This window comes from Notothenia coriiceps, unplaced genomic scaffold, assembly GCF_000735185.1.
Source record: "Notothenia coriiceps isolate Sejong01 unplaced genomic scaffold, NC01 NC01_scaffold00036303, whole genome shotgun sequence".
Classification (NCBI taxonomy): Eukaryota; Metazoa; Chordata; class Actinopteri; order Perciformes; family Nototheniidae; genus Notothenia; species Notothenia coriiceps.
Window position 1 is genome coordinate 108,103 of NW_011369004.1, and position 13,491 is coordinate 121,593.

At 41.8% G+C, this 13,491-nt stretch overlaps 1 protein-coding gene across 5 annotated transcripts in view; it reads right to left on the reverse strand.

Annotated features, from left to right (window-relative positions):
* Positions 1–1,502: 1,502 nt before the first annotated feature.
* The window catches only part of csnk1db (casein kinase 1, delta b), a 13,269-nt gene continuing 1,280 nt past the window's right edge, over positions 1,503–13,491 (reverse strand). The window contains exons 3-10 of one of the 5 annotated variants that reach the window (XR_800322.1): positions 12,640–12,868; positions 12,348–12,518; positions 11,331–11,479; positions 10,794–10,962; positions 10,417–10,556; positions 5,119–5,184; positions 3,487–3,581; positions 1,503–3,025 (exon numbers count right to left, since the gene is read on the reverse strand). Coding sequence is in view for 3 of the 5 variants with exons in the window: in XM_010792089.1 (XP_010790391.1) it covers positions 5,134–5,184; positions 10,417–10,556; positions 10,794–10,962; positions 11,331–11,479; positions 12,348–12,518; positions 12,640–12,868 (909 nt within the window). In the remaining 2 variants the exon portion in view is untranslated. Of the gene's footprint in view, positions 3,026–3,486; positions 3,582–5,118; positions 5,190–10,416; positions 10,557–10,793; positions 10,963–11,330; positions 11,480–12,347; positions 12,519–12,639; positions 12,869–13,491 lie in introns of all 5 variants that reach the window. The other 4 variants (XR_800323.1, XM_010792089.1, XM_010792090.1 and 1 more) reach the window with 4 other exon arrangements.

The following is a 13,491-nucleotide window of genomic DNA, read 5'->3' on the forward strand; positions in this document are numbered from 1 at the left end:
GTTTTGCTTTATTGGGGGGGTCTGAGGGGGTCCGAAAACCAGTCAGTATCTGGTGTGACCACCAGAGTCCTAACATGTCACCCATTGAGCATGTTTGGGATGCTCTGGATCGGCGTATACGACAGCGTGTTCCAGTTCCTGCCAATATCCAGCAACTTCGCACAGCCATTGAAGAGGAGTGGACCAACATCCCACAGGCCACAATCTACAACCTGATCAACTCTATGCGAAGGAGATGTGTTGCACTGCGTGAGGCAAATGGTGGTCACACCAGATACTGACTGGTTTTCGGACCCCCCAGAACCCCCCAATAAAGCAAAACTGCACGTTTCAGAGTGGCCTTTTATTGTGGCCAGCCTAAGGCACACCTGTGCAATAATCATGCTGTCTAATCAGCATCTTGATATGCCACACCTGTGAGGTGGGATGGATTATCTCGGCAAAGGAGAAGTGCTCACTATCACAGATTTTTTCAGATTTGTGAACAATATGAGAGAAATGGTTATTTTGTGTATATAGAAAATGTTTTAGATCTTTGAGTTCATCTCATGAAAAATGGGAGCAAAAACAAAAGTGTTGCATTTATATTTTTGTTCAGTGTATATATACTGTATGTCCCACATTATTTACCAGCTCAAATGTTTACTATCTCACAGCAGTGGAAAGACAAAGGTTAATCATGATTTATCACTGATTATCATTGTGATTAACACAGCACTAATAATGTTCCCTCTCCAGTCTCCATTATCATTACGTACTAAAAAACGGCCAAACACCAGTTGTGCTTATGTCAAAAGAACTTGAACTGAAACAGTTTAAAGCTTTCGAAGGCTTGTAGGTGGACATTGCTTCAAAAATATATTGTCAAGCTAATATAAAAAATGAATGTATTTATTTTCGTTTGTTACAATAGGACAGCAACTCGCATTTGAAAATTGTTTGTACAACTATTTAAAAAAGGGGCAGCTAAATGTCATACTGTAGCTGTTCACTAATTGCTGCCATGTTAGTCTTTTTGTTTTGTTGTCACTGAGCTACTAGTGAGCTTTCTTCATATGCTGCCTGATACATTTGTGTATCTTGAATTGTCAGTCTGTGTTGGTGTTGTTTACTCAGCTTATGAATGTACGTCCTCTTATGCCTTTACTACTGTTGATGCTGCAAGTGTCCCTGGGCTGTGTTGGTATGATGTCCAATGCTGGGATCCATGTGCTCTACTCTACCTTAAGCGTCTTTGGGTTGAAGAAAAGCGCTATAGAAATATAATTATTATTACTGTCTGTATTCCATTTAATGTTAAAACACTTAGAGCAAGCACCCTGTTGCTTGGTGAATAAATGGAACGCACCTGCTGCTTTTACACTGCTATTTTTCTGAGTGATGTCAAACACAATCTAGGCATGTGGTGCCTGATTTTCCCAAATAAATATGTTTTCTGTGGACAAATGACATGTGTGTTCTGTTTTGTAGGACACTCAGATGAACTGATTCATGAGCAGGAACTATGTACAAGTAATTCATTTATTTACAGTTTAAGTACACAAAGACAGTGGCAAATATAAATATGAGAAAGTAAATCTCGCTGATCTGTTTGCTTACATAATTCACTCGATGTAAAGCGGCTGACCGAAGAGGTCAAGGGTCAAAATCCAATATTAGAGGAGCAGCAGCAGGAAGAATGAAGTACAACCATTTCATTCTGAAAGACATGGCAGAGAAGTGTCCAGATTGAAAACAAAACCCCACTGCTGCTGTAGAAGTTCAGCTTTCCTTTCAACAAAGAATGCTTTCTCAAAGTGTTTAAGAGGATTCACAAAGAATGCATTTCAGTACCGATACTGCAGTTTGTCACATTGGTGGTCGATCACTGAACCTCTAATACCAAGAACAGTGACAGCAAGCATGGCGCACAAAAAGTATTTCACATTCATCTTCCCTGCCAACAGCACGCTCTCTGTAGGGGCCAGCTGATGGGACACTACATCTAGGCATCTCAAACTCAGGTTCCTAGAGCAAGCCACACCCATCGACAGATGAGCAAACATTTTTACAACATTATTACAAGTAATTCACAGCTTGGAAATTATACAAATAAGAAAAAATGTTTCTCTGTACAGTGAATGGACACCTGGTAAAATATGCTAGATGATGTCCTTGCCCCGTACGTAAAGTGCACTTCCTAGTATGGAAATACTAGAAGGGGAAGCGGGCTCATTGGACCCGGAGCCTGGAGGTGAAGACAGAACATATTGCCAACTAGCGTGTAAACACACAACCTCCATCACCCAACATACCATAGCAGATTAGTGGTACGTTCAGGTGTTCAACTAGCAGTCGAGTCCACACCTGACGCTGAAGGCTCACCCCTAAAACATGCAAAGAAGTACTTTCTTTTTATTTAATACAAATGGCTAAATAGTTACTGAAGAGAGCCCCATCAGTGGTGGTGGCCATCATTAAATCAGGAAAAGTGGTCAGTGGGAATGAAAAGTGAAAAGCATCACACCCCAAAAATTACCTATATTTATTTATAAAATGAAGAGCTGCTGCTTTATTTTTATACACTTTACTGCACAAAAGAAAGATTTTATTGATCAGGTATCGAAGTAGCAGTGGAAATGTGGGGTCCTCGATGACAGATGCTTCTGCAGAGGAAGGAGTCTAAACTCTCATCAGTGAGTCCAGCTGCCATGTTAGCCTCAGACACAGCACTGTCCATTCAGACTCTAGTGGTGGTGGTTTGTTTACGTCTCCTTAAAAAGCAGACGGAGTCTTCCCGAGGTCTGGTCACTGTTAAAGGTTCTGGGAGAGGACCAGAGTCTGAATGAGACAGCTGTTCTGAGAGCAGTCAGAAAGCAGTGAGTCAGAAGGTGCTCCCAATGGTAGCTGTAGTTAGGAATATTAGTTAGTAAGAATATTAAGATTGCTTCTTAGTGGAAAGGGCCTGGTCTGCCAGGGTGCATTGTGGGTAGGCTCATCGAGGAGCAAGAAGATGGAGACCAGCGGTCTGTACACCGGACATCATCTGGGGGAAACACAGCACAGGAAACAGGAGGATCAGAAACTAACACACCCCTAGGGGCATTAGAGGAGCAGTGTGTAGGATCTGGAGGCTTCCAACTGAAACCCCCCCCCACCTCTCTCAGACACACCTATTTTGAATAGGTGTGTCTGTTCTGATTACTGTAGGAACATGTCCGTGCAACAGAGGTTTCCCTGAAGAGGAACGGCTCCCTATTCAGTTCTGGATGACTCGTCCTCCACTAACTATTGTTTTAGGTGACGATACACTGATGGAAACATAACGCTGATATTCCATTTCCTCTAAAAGATCCCCAGAAGTTACACACTGCTCCTTATAACTTTACATGCATGCTTATCTGTACTGTCACACCTTCTGAATCAACATGTGGGTAGCATCTACATTCATCAACAGTCTAAATGTGTTTTAGAGTCGAAAATTCACCTAAAGCATTTAATACTCACGTTCAAAACGACCCCATTTCTAAACTGGAGTAACAGCTGGTAGTAACTAGAGATTGCTGATTGGTAGCTTGTAACAATATCAGATCATTTTCTGGCTACGGACAATATCAAGCAAAAATAACATCAGTTCTGTCAGGTGAAAAATGGACAGGGAAGGAATACATTTATAGCATTTCATATAGAAACACAAATGTTATATACTGCTGTGATGCAGGGAAGGAACACTAATAGGGTGGGCTTACAGTGCAGCTTACATCAGGCAAAACATTTGCAAACATTTATGAAATTCCAAAACTAGGAGGGTTAGGGAGTGAAATGATTAGCGGCTGAGCTCTCAAGCAGCTGCAGCCCCAAGATATAAATGAAGTGGAATGAGCAAAGACAAGAGAACAAAAACAACTCCTTCATTCTATAAGACAAGGCTCAAAAATACAGTCACAGGAAAAAGATACAAACATATTACTCCTATAAACACATTTTGCGCATTGATAATTGTGGTGTTGCAAACTAACTGTTGCATTACTTGCCCTCTGATATTTAGAGGTGTGTTCAAATTCAGGTTCATGAACTCATCTGGAAAGTACCACGGAAATAAAAGCAGAATTTGTCATAATTGCTACACCTGAAGTTACAGTTTGTTCACTTCCTGCAGTGGAAAAGGCCTGCATGTTATCCTGGTAGTCATGTTCAGCAAACCTCGAGGACATGTGATGGCCAAAACCTCTTTGAGACACTGTGTATACATAATCTGTTCCTTGGCTTTTTCAAGGAAGCAAAATAAACGTTTTTCCTTTCAGAACATGCTCTCAGCCACAGCCAGGACAAAGCTGAACGCTGACATGCAGATAAGAAGCTTCATATCATGCAGGTGCTTGGTGGAAAGATCAGGGGGGGGGGTTGTAGGAAGGCACAACAACTGTGCAAGCAACAAGCCACAGAGCTGAGTAAAGGGGCATTACGTCACCCATGGGGAGGGAAGAAGGGAGTCACATAGTTGGGCTGTGATGCACTGCGATGCATTTTCCAATCCAGTTCTCAGAGGACTCCCCTGCGCTGCTTGTTATTGTCAGTATCTGACTGTTCAATGATAATGCAGCTGTGATGTCATCGTCAGCAAAGTGGCTGTATAACTGAATAAGGCTGCCCTTAACCAAAGATGTTCCTAGTCAACCAGTAATTGTCACTTCCAGGAGTTAATCGATTGGTGGTCACACGTTCATCATATTTTGATGATTATTAAATATATATATTTTTTATTTTGGATTCACAAAATGGCTTCATTTCAAGGGCTAAGAAAGAATGTTACAGGTATATTATTCATATATCCGTACAATTGAATGAAATGATCCCATACTTCGGATTTCTTGACATTATTAACAAAAGTACATTTAAATCATGGCACAACTCCCAAATGAAGTTTGAGGGGTTTTCAGGCTGATGCAACAAAACTTGCTTGACTAAGACTTTTTTAGCTGACGAACATTTGGTTGACTATTGGGGGGGCAGCCCTACAGTTTGATGACTGTTCTAGTCTCTCTCTCTAAGCACAGTGGTGAATAAAGCGAGACTCAGCGCAGCCAGGTGTAGAACTGGAGGTTGGAGCCATGCATCCCGGTGTTGTGCAGGACTCACCCAGTGTTGCTGCCGTCACACAAGGACGTGGCGAGCGTCTACTTGGCGTGATGCTCGTAGGGAATACTATTCTGAGGTTGGGGGGAAGGGAGAGAGAGAAGGCCCAATATGTCAAGTCAGAACCCACAGCCTGCACCAGCCATAACAGCTGGAGGAACAGGACACATGTGGCTGGTGGAACAGCATCAGGACTGTTCTGCTGCTCTGGATCTGAGCACTGTTTGAAGGACTAAACATCAGTCTAGTTTAAATCATGTAGACTAAAGCTAATCTTATGAAGTAGCAAGATACAGACTTCCATAAAAGACCAACGTTTATATTACCATTCAAATGTAAATCCAACTGCAGGGTTGGCCTGTTAAGTGGCCTGCCCCACACAGGGGGACTAGCTGTCTACATGATGTGGCCTGCCGACATGGCCACTGTCATACAGATCATAAATCAAAGCCCTTGACTGTGTGTCATTCAAGCTCGGGATAACCTCAGCTCAGGTGAGGTAAAGGACTCTGAGTGTTTAGATAGTTAACTAAGTTCTCAGTGGGTCTCAAACGGTTTGGTCACCCTTTTTATGTAAACACATATTTCCATTTGAGGGTGTCAGTGTTTTTTCATATTGGAAATGGTATGTTAATGGTTATGGCCATGATTTTATGATTATTGAAATGTATACAGTTATGTTTCATATAGATGTTCCCATAGATCTAGTCTCTTTATTTTCCCCTCAAAATGCACCAGATTGATGCATTTAACTCCAAAATTAAAAAAAAATAATCTTACCGGGGGAGCATGCCCCCAGACCCCCCTAGAGGATTTGAGGTCCACCCCCACTTAATATCACATTGATAGGTTCCTAAATATATTTACAATTTGTTTTAAATAGTAACCCATGGCCATATGTTTATTTGTGGGTTGTAGATTTAAACTATAGGGCTATCACTATGGGCCCTGCCTGTACCTGTTCGCTCTGCCATCGTGTGAAGGGTCTGCTAACAAGCGACCAACAGAAAGGTTAATGTAAATGTTGTTGCACGTCACAAAGGCACGTCACCTCATACTTATCAGTTACTGGAAAGAAATAAAGATTACAAAATTAAATATGTTTTCTAGTCAGACAGTTTATTATAGACTGAGTATCTTGTACAGCATTAAGGGGGCACACCCAAGTCCAGGGCTGCCNATATGTCGCAAGACCTAATGTGATTGATTTGCCTTTTTTTACATGCCAAGGTTTCCATATGAATCGCATGTGTTAACGCGAAAACTATGAAGGGCCGTGTAGGCCAAAATTCCAACTCACCTCGCACACACACTACTGAAAACATCTGGCCTTGCACAAACACTACTGAAATAATCTAACATTCACTACTGAACACCTCGCACATGATGTAAACAAGAAAACCTCCATAGACCAGAAAGTCTCAGTTTGTAGACCGCTCGGTCCATGCTGAATTGGAGCTTCTGTGTCATTATTCTTCTTTAGTGGCGACTTCCAAACGGAGTAGATGAGAATTATTGCCACCTATTAGGGGTGTAACGGTTCACAAACATTTTGGTTCGGTACGTACCTAGGTTTTTAGGTCACGGTTCGGTTCGGTACGTTTTCGGTACAGCAGAAAAAATGATCACAAAACATACATATGTTTTTTTTTATTATTATTAAACTGTGAATAATTCACTAAATAAATACAAAATATAATAAAATAAACATTAATGTGCAGCATTTCGATGAACTGAAATAATCTGTATTTGAACTGTACTGTGCTAGTACCTAAGCAGCCAGTTTGACATTATGACTTGCTTGTCATTGTATTTTCATGTTTTTTTAAAGAAAAATTAACTTGTCCACATTGCTTGCCGAAAGGGCAGATCTGCTGGCACTAACAATGTCTCCTGCTGTGGAGAACACCCTCTCGCTAGGGACAGAGGTAGCAGATACAGCCAGGTAGCGCTTTGCTAACATGGCAACATAAGGATATTTGGCGTTTGTTATAGCTTTCAAATCAAATCAAAGTTTATTTATAAAGCACATTTAAAAGCGATTTTTGGTCGGGCCAAAGTGTTGTACATGTAATAAATACTACAATCACTTAAAAACACATTACTGCATTCATAATAAAAGACAATAAATTACAACAGATATATAGAAAACACAGGGAAAAGTCAGGAGTCGTGCTCCGCTCTGACTAAAAGGCCAGGGAGAAGAAGTGTGTTTTAAGCGTAGATTTAAAAACCCCTAGGGTCTGGGCCGACCTCACATGGAGGGGCAGAGTGTTCCAGAGCCTAGGGCCAGCTGCAGCTTTGGCTCGGTCTAAACTTTTTGCGAGTGGTGGAGGCTTAAATGCTAGTGGTAGTTGGGTTTGCACTTCAGTCTTTTGGTACCGGTGATAATCAAGTTCGGGTGATGCCTTTTCAAATGAGTTTGCAAGTTTGATGTATTGTCAGCCGCATAACCAATTGTAGTTGAACAATGCCGACAAACAGCTTTGGTTCGGTCCACCTGTCTTTGTCCGTCATCCTTGTACGTAACTGCGAAAACAAAATGTTCCCAAAACGGAGACTTCAATGATGCTGGAGGATTTTCGAGCTCATCTTTATCTGCGTTCGCCATTTCCTCAAATTACTGACTAAATTTGAACGCATCCCTCTGACCAGCTCTCATAGTATGCCTCTCGTAAAATGAAATGACTTGCTCGCTCTATGACGCGTTGAACCCAATGTGAGCAAATTACTCTGAATGCTGCGACGCAGCACCTGAGATTACTTCCAAGAAGTTGTTCACGTTCTCAATTGTTTACGTTTAACGTTATATTCGTTCGGTACACTTCGGTACACACGTGTTCCGTTTCATTACAATGACTTCCGTTTCATTACAATGACTTCCGTTCCGAGAAATGATGATGCAAGTTTTCCAGCAGCACCTTGTTTCCAGGTAAAAGGCCAAAAAGGGACCAAAGTACCTGCATAGCCATCATTATACAAATGTTTCTAAAGACTGAGTATGTCTGCTTTTGGTCATAAATCCACGGTACTGTCTATAGGTGAATGTGATTATATTTTGAATGTGTTGCTTAACTTAACTATTCTCAACCTAAACTCAACCCTGCTCATTTTGTTAGACTCATTCCAAAATAATGGTACATACTATACTTTACAACTAAATATAGTACAACAAAATAGTGGATATGCCTTCTCTTCCCTTATTATTCTGGGCAAAGAAGACTGCCAACCAGGGATTACTCCCACAGAGTCTGAAACCTTGGTCACATAAAGGGGAGCAATAAAGATACTTGAACATAATTGCCCCTTCTGAAGTTAAGGGCTATTACGGAGTAGTAAGACAATGAGCAGTTTCGAGTGTCTGGCAATTAGGAAGCAACAATTGGCTGAACAGCAGTCCTGGAAGCACACAATGCTCTTGTCATGAACTCTACTCCATCCTCAAAGTGGGCTTCTGCAGATCAGGGAGAACAGGATATAATGGATTTATCTTCCCTGTGCACTGGCATAGTGCATGCTATCATTACTGAAAATGAGATTTGCTATGCACTCGTTTAAAGATAATTGACCTAGAGACTGCTGCAGCCAGAGAGCTCCCCCTGGGTACAGATTAAGGCCTTTTTTTAACGGGTCAAATGGCGGGCCAAAAAAAGAGAGACAGAAAACTCTTTGGTCCAAATGTACTCTGAGACTGCACCAAAGCCTCACACTAGTAAAACATGGTTTCGGTGAAAGTATGAAGTGAAATAACAATTATACACAGTTTCATTTACCATCCTTGGAGTTGCAGACTAATTTGTTTGTTAGAGAACTAATACAACTATGTTGGGAAAGTACCTAATTGGGTATTTGTGGGAAGGGAAAGGTGAAGAAGTGTTTGCTCAGCAGCACTTCCAGACACCAGGGGCAGTTCTAACATTACCGAAAAAGTGGCTGGCTGCATTGTGTTGACATATACTGCGTATTGTTCAAAATGAAGCAGGAACATATTTCCCAACTCTTTTTAGTTCTGCGAAATAAGATAAGAAGGTTTCCTTTTTTTGTTTTCTTGTTCTTTGTTCAGCCTTCATTTCACCTTTTGGATGTAGAAGAGTCAGAATCAATATAGATGTTTTTATTTTAAAGTAAATTCAGATTGAACATAGTAAAAAAATGTCAATTATAGTGTCCGTCCAAAAGAAATAATTACTTATAGTGAAAACTACCCTTTAATGATGGGTTAGTAGACTAAAAGCTTTAGGAATCCAAACTATAACATATAATAAGTACCCTGTATCAAGATTGATGCAAACAAAGTGAAATTTGACCTTTTTAGAGAGATTTATAAAAAAAAAACCTTCAGGGGTCATTTGGGTGCATTTTCCATATCTCTGGCCCCCCTCGGTCGATTTTGATGATTGACATCTCTTTTTAACCGTTTGACCCAATAGAATCAAGGGGATGTTCCTAAAATCCATCTAAACATTACCCATTGGTGAATGAGTGATGCGCAGCTAGAATGCCCCGGAACCGGAAGCTGCGATACACTCTGGTGGCTATCATTAGCAGCTAATATCAAATCTCAGTTTTTGACATAAAAATGGAATGATGGATTATCAGTAATCATTTCAAAGTGACACAGACACATTGGTTTAACCATTGGATTAACCTTCAGCAGTGTTTTTATCGTTTTAATGCCATTGAACACGACTTTTGATCAGAATAACAGCTAAGGTGAGACGATCTCCGGTGAATGCTCCCAGGGCTCGACAGTAACGGTTGCCGTAAAGCTACGTGTTGTGATGTCTGTGTTTGCTTCCCCTGTCGCGAGTTCTGATCGCTCAGTGATGATACTAATACCTATAGAATCTGTGGAATCTCAGCTTTAATCTGATATTGTGTATGTGCAGTTACGATAAGTAATAAGGGTATTTTTACCTTGAGTTCTGTGCCAAGTGCGTTAGCATTTTTCCGCTAAGGGCTCATTTAGACGCTTCTTGTGAGACTTGTGTTTCGTTTCAGTAAAAGCGGTTCGTATCGTCAGTTAGCTGAGTTTCTTCCCGTTAAATGGGTATGACACATTAATAGGTTTTTAAATATTAAGAAGCCCTGAGACACAGTTTTGTGAAAAAACACCCCGCAGGCCCCGGATTAGGGGCCTCTCGTGCTGAACAGGTTAAACAACCTATAGATTACATTGTATTTAGGGTCAAATACACATGTTTCTAGTCTAGAAAAAAGTTAAGTTAACAGAGTTAAGTGGCTGGATTGGAATTCGGCCAATAAGAAGAGAGCAGGTGCATCTTCAGGGGTGAGTTTTACCTGTGAGGTGGACATGCGGGAGGTGTCCTGCCGTCCTGTCAGATCTGAGGAGGACACGTTGACAGGAGCTCCGCGGTGCAGGCGCATGCTGACCTTTCTCTCACGCTCCATCCCGGACACTTGTCGGGGGGACGTGTTCGCTGGAGACCAGAGATCAAACATGAGGAGGGAATGCATGTGGCGATCATAATAAACACTATTTGATCTATTTATTAAAGTTTCTGATACTTCCATCATTAAACAACATTCCTACCTATAACTATCCACACTTTTTACTGCTGATACATTATGGCATACCATTGAAGGCTATACTTTAACATTACAATCCTAACTACACTGCACTGATGGTTTTACCAGTATTTGCATGAGGAACTGACCTGTGTGTGAGGTGGGTGTTAGCGGGGTGGCTGGGGCTCCCTCTACGGCTGCTCGGGGCCGCCCTGATGCAGCAGGGACTGCTCTGGCCCCCGGGGTCCTGCCGTGCCTCAGCCTGTCCTCCCGGTCCCGCCGCTCCCTCTCTGCTTCCTCTGCTGCACGGTTGGCTCCCTGTGTGAAACAAAAAACAAACTAAAACCACTTCCTTCTTTATGGGACGGGTTTGGACCTAGTTGCAGTTCTCGAGAAGCCTTTAAGTGTAAGAGCTCTAGAATGAAAAGTAGGCATGATAGAAATACACGTGAGTCACTGACAGCGCATGGAGTGGTAAAACAAATTAATAACATGATGTCATTTCCTGTCAGCATTCTTCTCATATAGATAAATTACTTTAAACTAAAATTAGTTTTCCCTTTTATTAATCAGATATAAAATACTAAGATGTCAACACTCCCCAACAAATCAAGACAGGTATCTACAAACCTTTGAGTTTTAATTATAGCTTATATTATACAGTTGAGAATATAATTAGTACTCACAAACTTGAGCATGTTCCAGTCAAACACATAGTCGTAGGAGAAGCCCTGTCTGTGGAACAGGTTCCTGAAGAGCTGCCGGAGGTACGAGTAGTCCGGCTTGTCATCGAAGCGCAGGGAGCGACAGAAGTTCAGGTAGGTTGCAAACTCAGCTGTGGTAGAGAACAAGAAAACACCTCTTAGCTGATGGGATGACCGAGTGACTATTATTGGTCCAAATAATTTTGAAATATCTTAATACTTGTATCAAAAGCCACAACCAATTAAATGCCATGTCCCTTTTAATTCCATGGTTTTATTGAATATGTTTAAAACATTTATTGGGCACTGGCAGTGCAGCAGCAAGTTCTAAGCTGTGTAGATCGTGCACTTAAAATTCATGTTTAAACTTGTGTCAATATGGACATGCTACACGAAACAAAGGTGGTAACTCCCTTCTTTTGAACCTGCCATAAAGTCTAAATATGTGGTGATCCTTAATTTATGATATTCCCAGTCCTTAAGGGGCCACTGTCAAAATGTTGTTGTTCATACAAAATGAATGAAAGTCACGAATGTCAAATCTATTGCTCAATGTCTTCCACACTTGTACAATATGTTCTCTTCTTCCTGCATTGTACACTGTCTTGTAATACGTTGCTAGCCACAAAATGAATGTGAACCAGGTTGTCTCTGCCGAGTTTCCACCTCTTTTTATGTTTGCCAAATAGTTGTGTTGCTGACAGGCAGGTGGCCTTTAAAAGATGTTGTGTCAGTATGACAAGTGCCTTATAATGAGCATTAACTGTTACTGAGAATGAACGCTTAGCTTATCGTATACAAGTAAAATCATACTGTTTAAATGAACATTTCCAGTGTTTCCCATCTTTGCTGAGCAAGAGTATTTTGTTAAATGCCTATTACAGATCTAAGCCTGTTGAGTACAGGGATTGAAGCATTACAACGACTTATTAATTTGTGTTTTAGTGTATTTTTTGGATAATTAATATTGAAGGAAACCTAAAACAAGTAGATACTCACAGGGGTATCCCTTGCAAAGAACCTCAATGGGGGTGGACATTTTCTTCTCACTGATCCGCTCATACTTCTGTCTCTTGGTAGCAGCCTTGAGGCCTTGCCAGGGCAATGAGCCGAGGTTAAAATACATGAGAACATAGCCCAGTGACTCCAGGTCATCACGCCTCGACTGTTCTGTAGAGGGGGGCAAAAGACCAAGAGAGGGGTCAATACTGCACTGTAACTTTCAATTCACTGCCTAAGAAATACAACAATGTGCTTAAAGCCTATTCTGAGTGTTTTGTGTGTTATTTACCAATCCCCAGATGTGTGTTGATTGAGGCGTAGCGGGCGGTGCCGGTCAGGTTCTTGTTCTCTCGGTAGGGGATGTGCTGGTGTGTTCTGGCATCGCGATACTTTTTAGCCAGGCCAAAGTCGATGATGTAGACCAAGTTGCCCTTTTTGCCCAGACCCATCAGGAAGTTATCGGGCTTCACATCTCTGTGGATGAAGTTCTTGGAGTGAATGTACTCAATACGACTGATCTGTAAGGGAGGAAAGAGAAAAATAAGCTCACTGCACCATCATGTGAGGATATTTGGCAAACTCAATCCCACAGTTCAACCGTCTGAAAGATCCTTCTGTACACTAGCCAAGTCATATTTTGTGGGAGGACAAGGGGCAGATGACAGAGTGATCTTGATAAAAATGATGTGAAGAATACCATTGGCCTTTTGAATGGTATTCAATTATTTTTGTCTGTGGACTCGCACCAAATCATGGCATCACATCACCCCGGTCCTCAAAGAACTCCACTGGCTCCCCGTTTCGCACCGCATCCATTACAAACTCCTGGTCCTCACTTACAAAGCCCTCCACCATCTGCCCCCCCCACTACCTCACTGACCACCTCATCCTCTACCAACCACCCCGGTCCCTCAGATCCACCTCAGCTGGTTTGCTTTCCATCCCCAAGGACAAACTCCGGAGCTTCGGGGATAGAGCATCATCAACTCCCTCCCCCAAGACCTCCGTGAGTCTGAGTCCCTCACCCTGTTCCAGCCCGCCTCAAAACCCATCTCTTCAACTCTGTATATCCATAAGCCCCCCCCCCCTCTCAACCAACTTCCTCCTGACTGCTTTTCTGTTTTGTTTTGTTTCTTTTTTT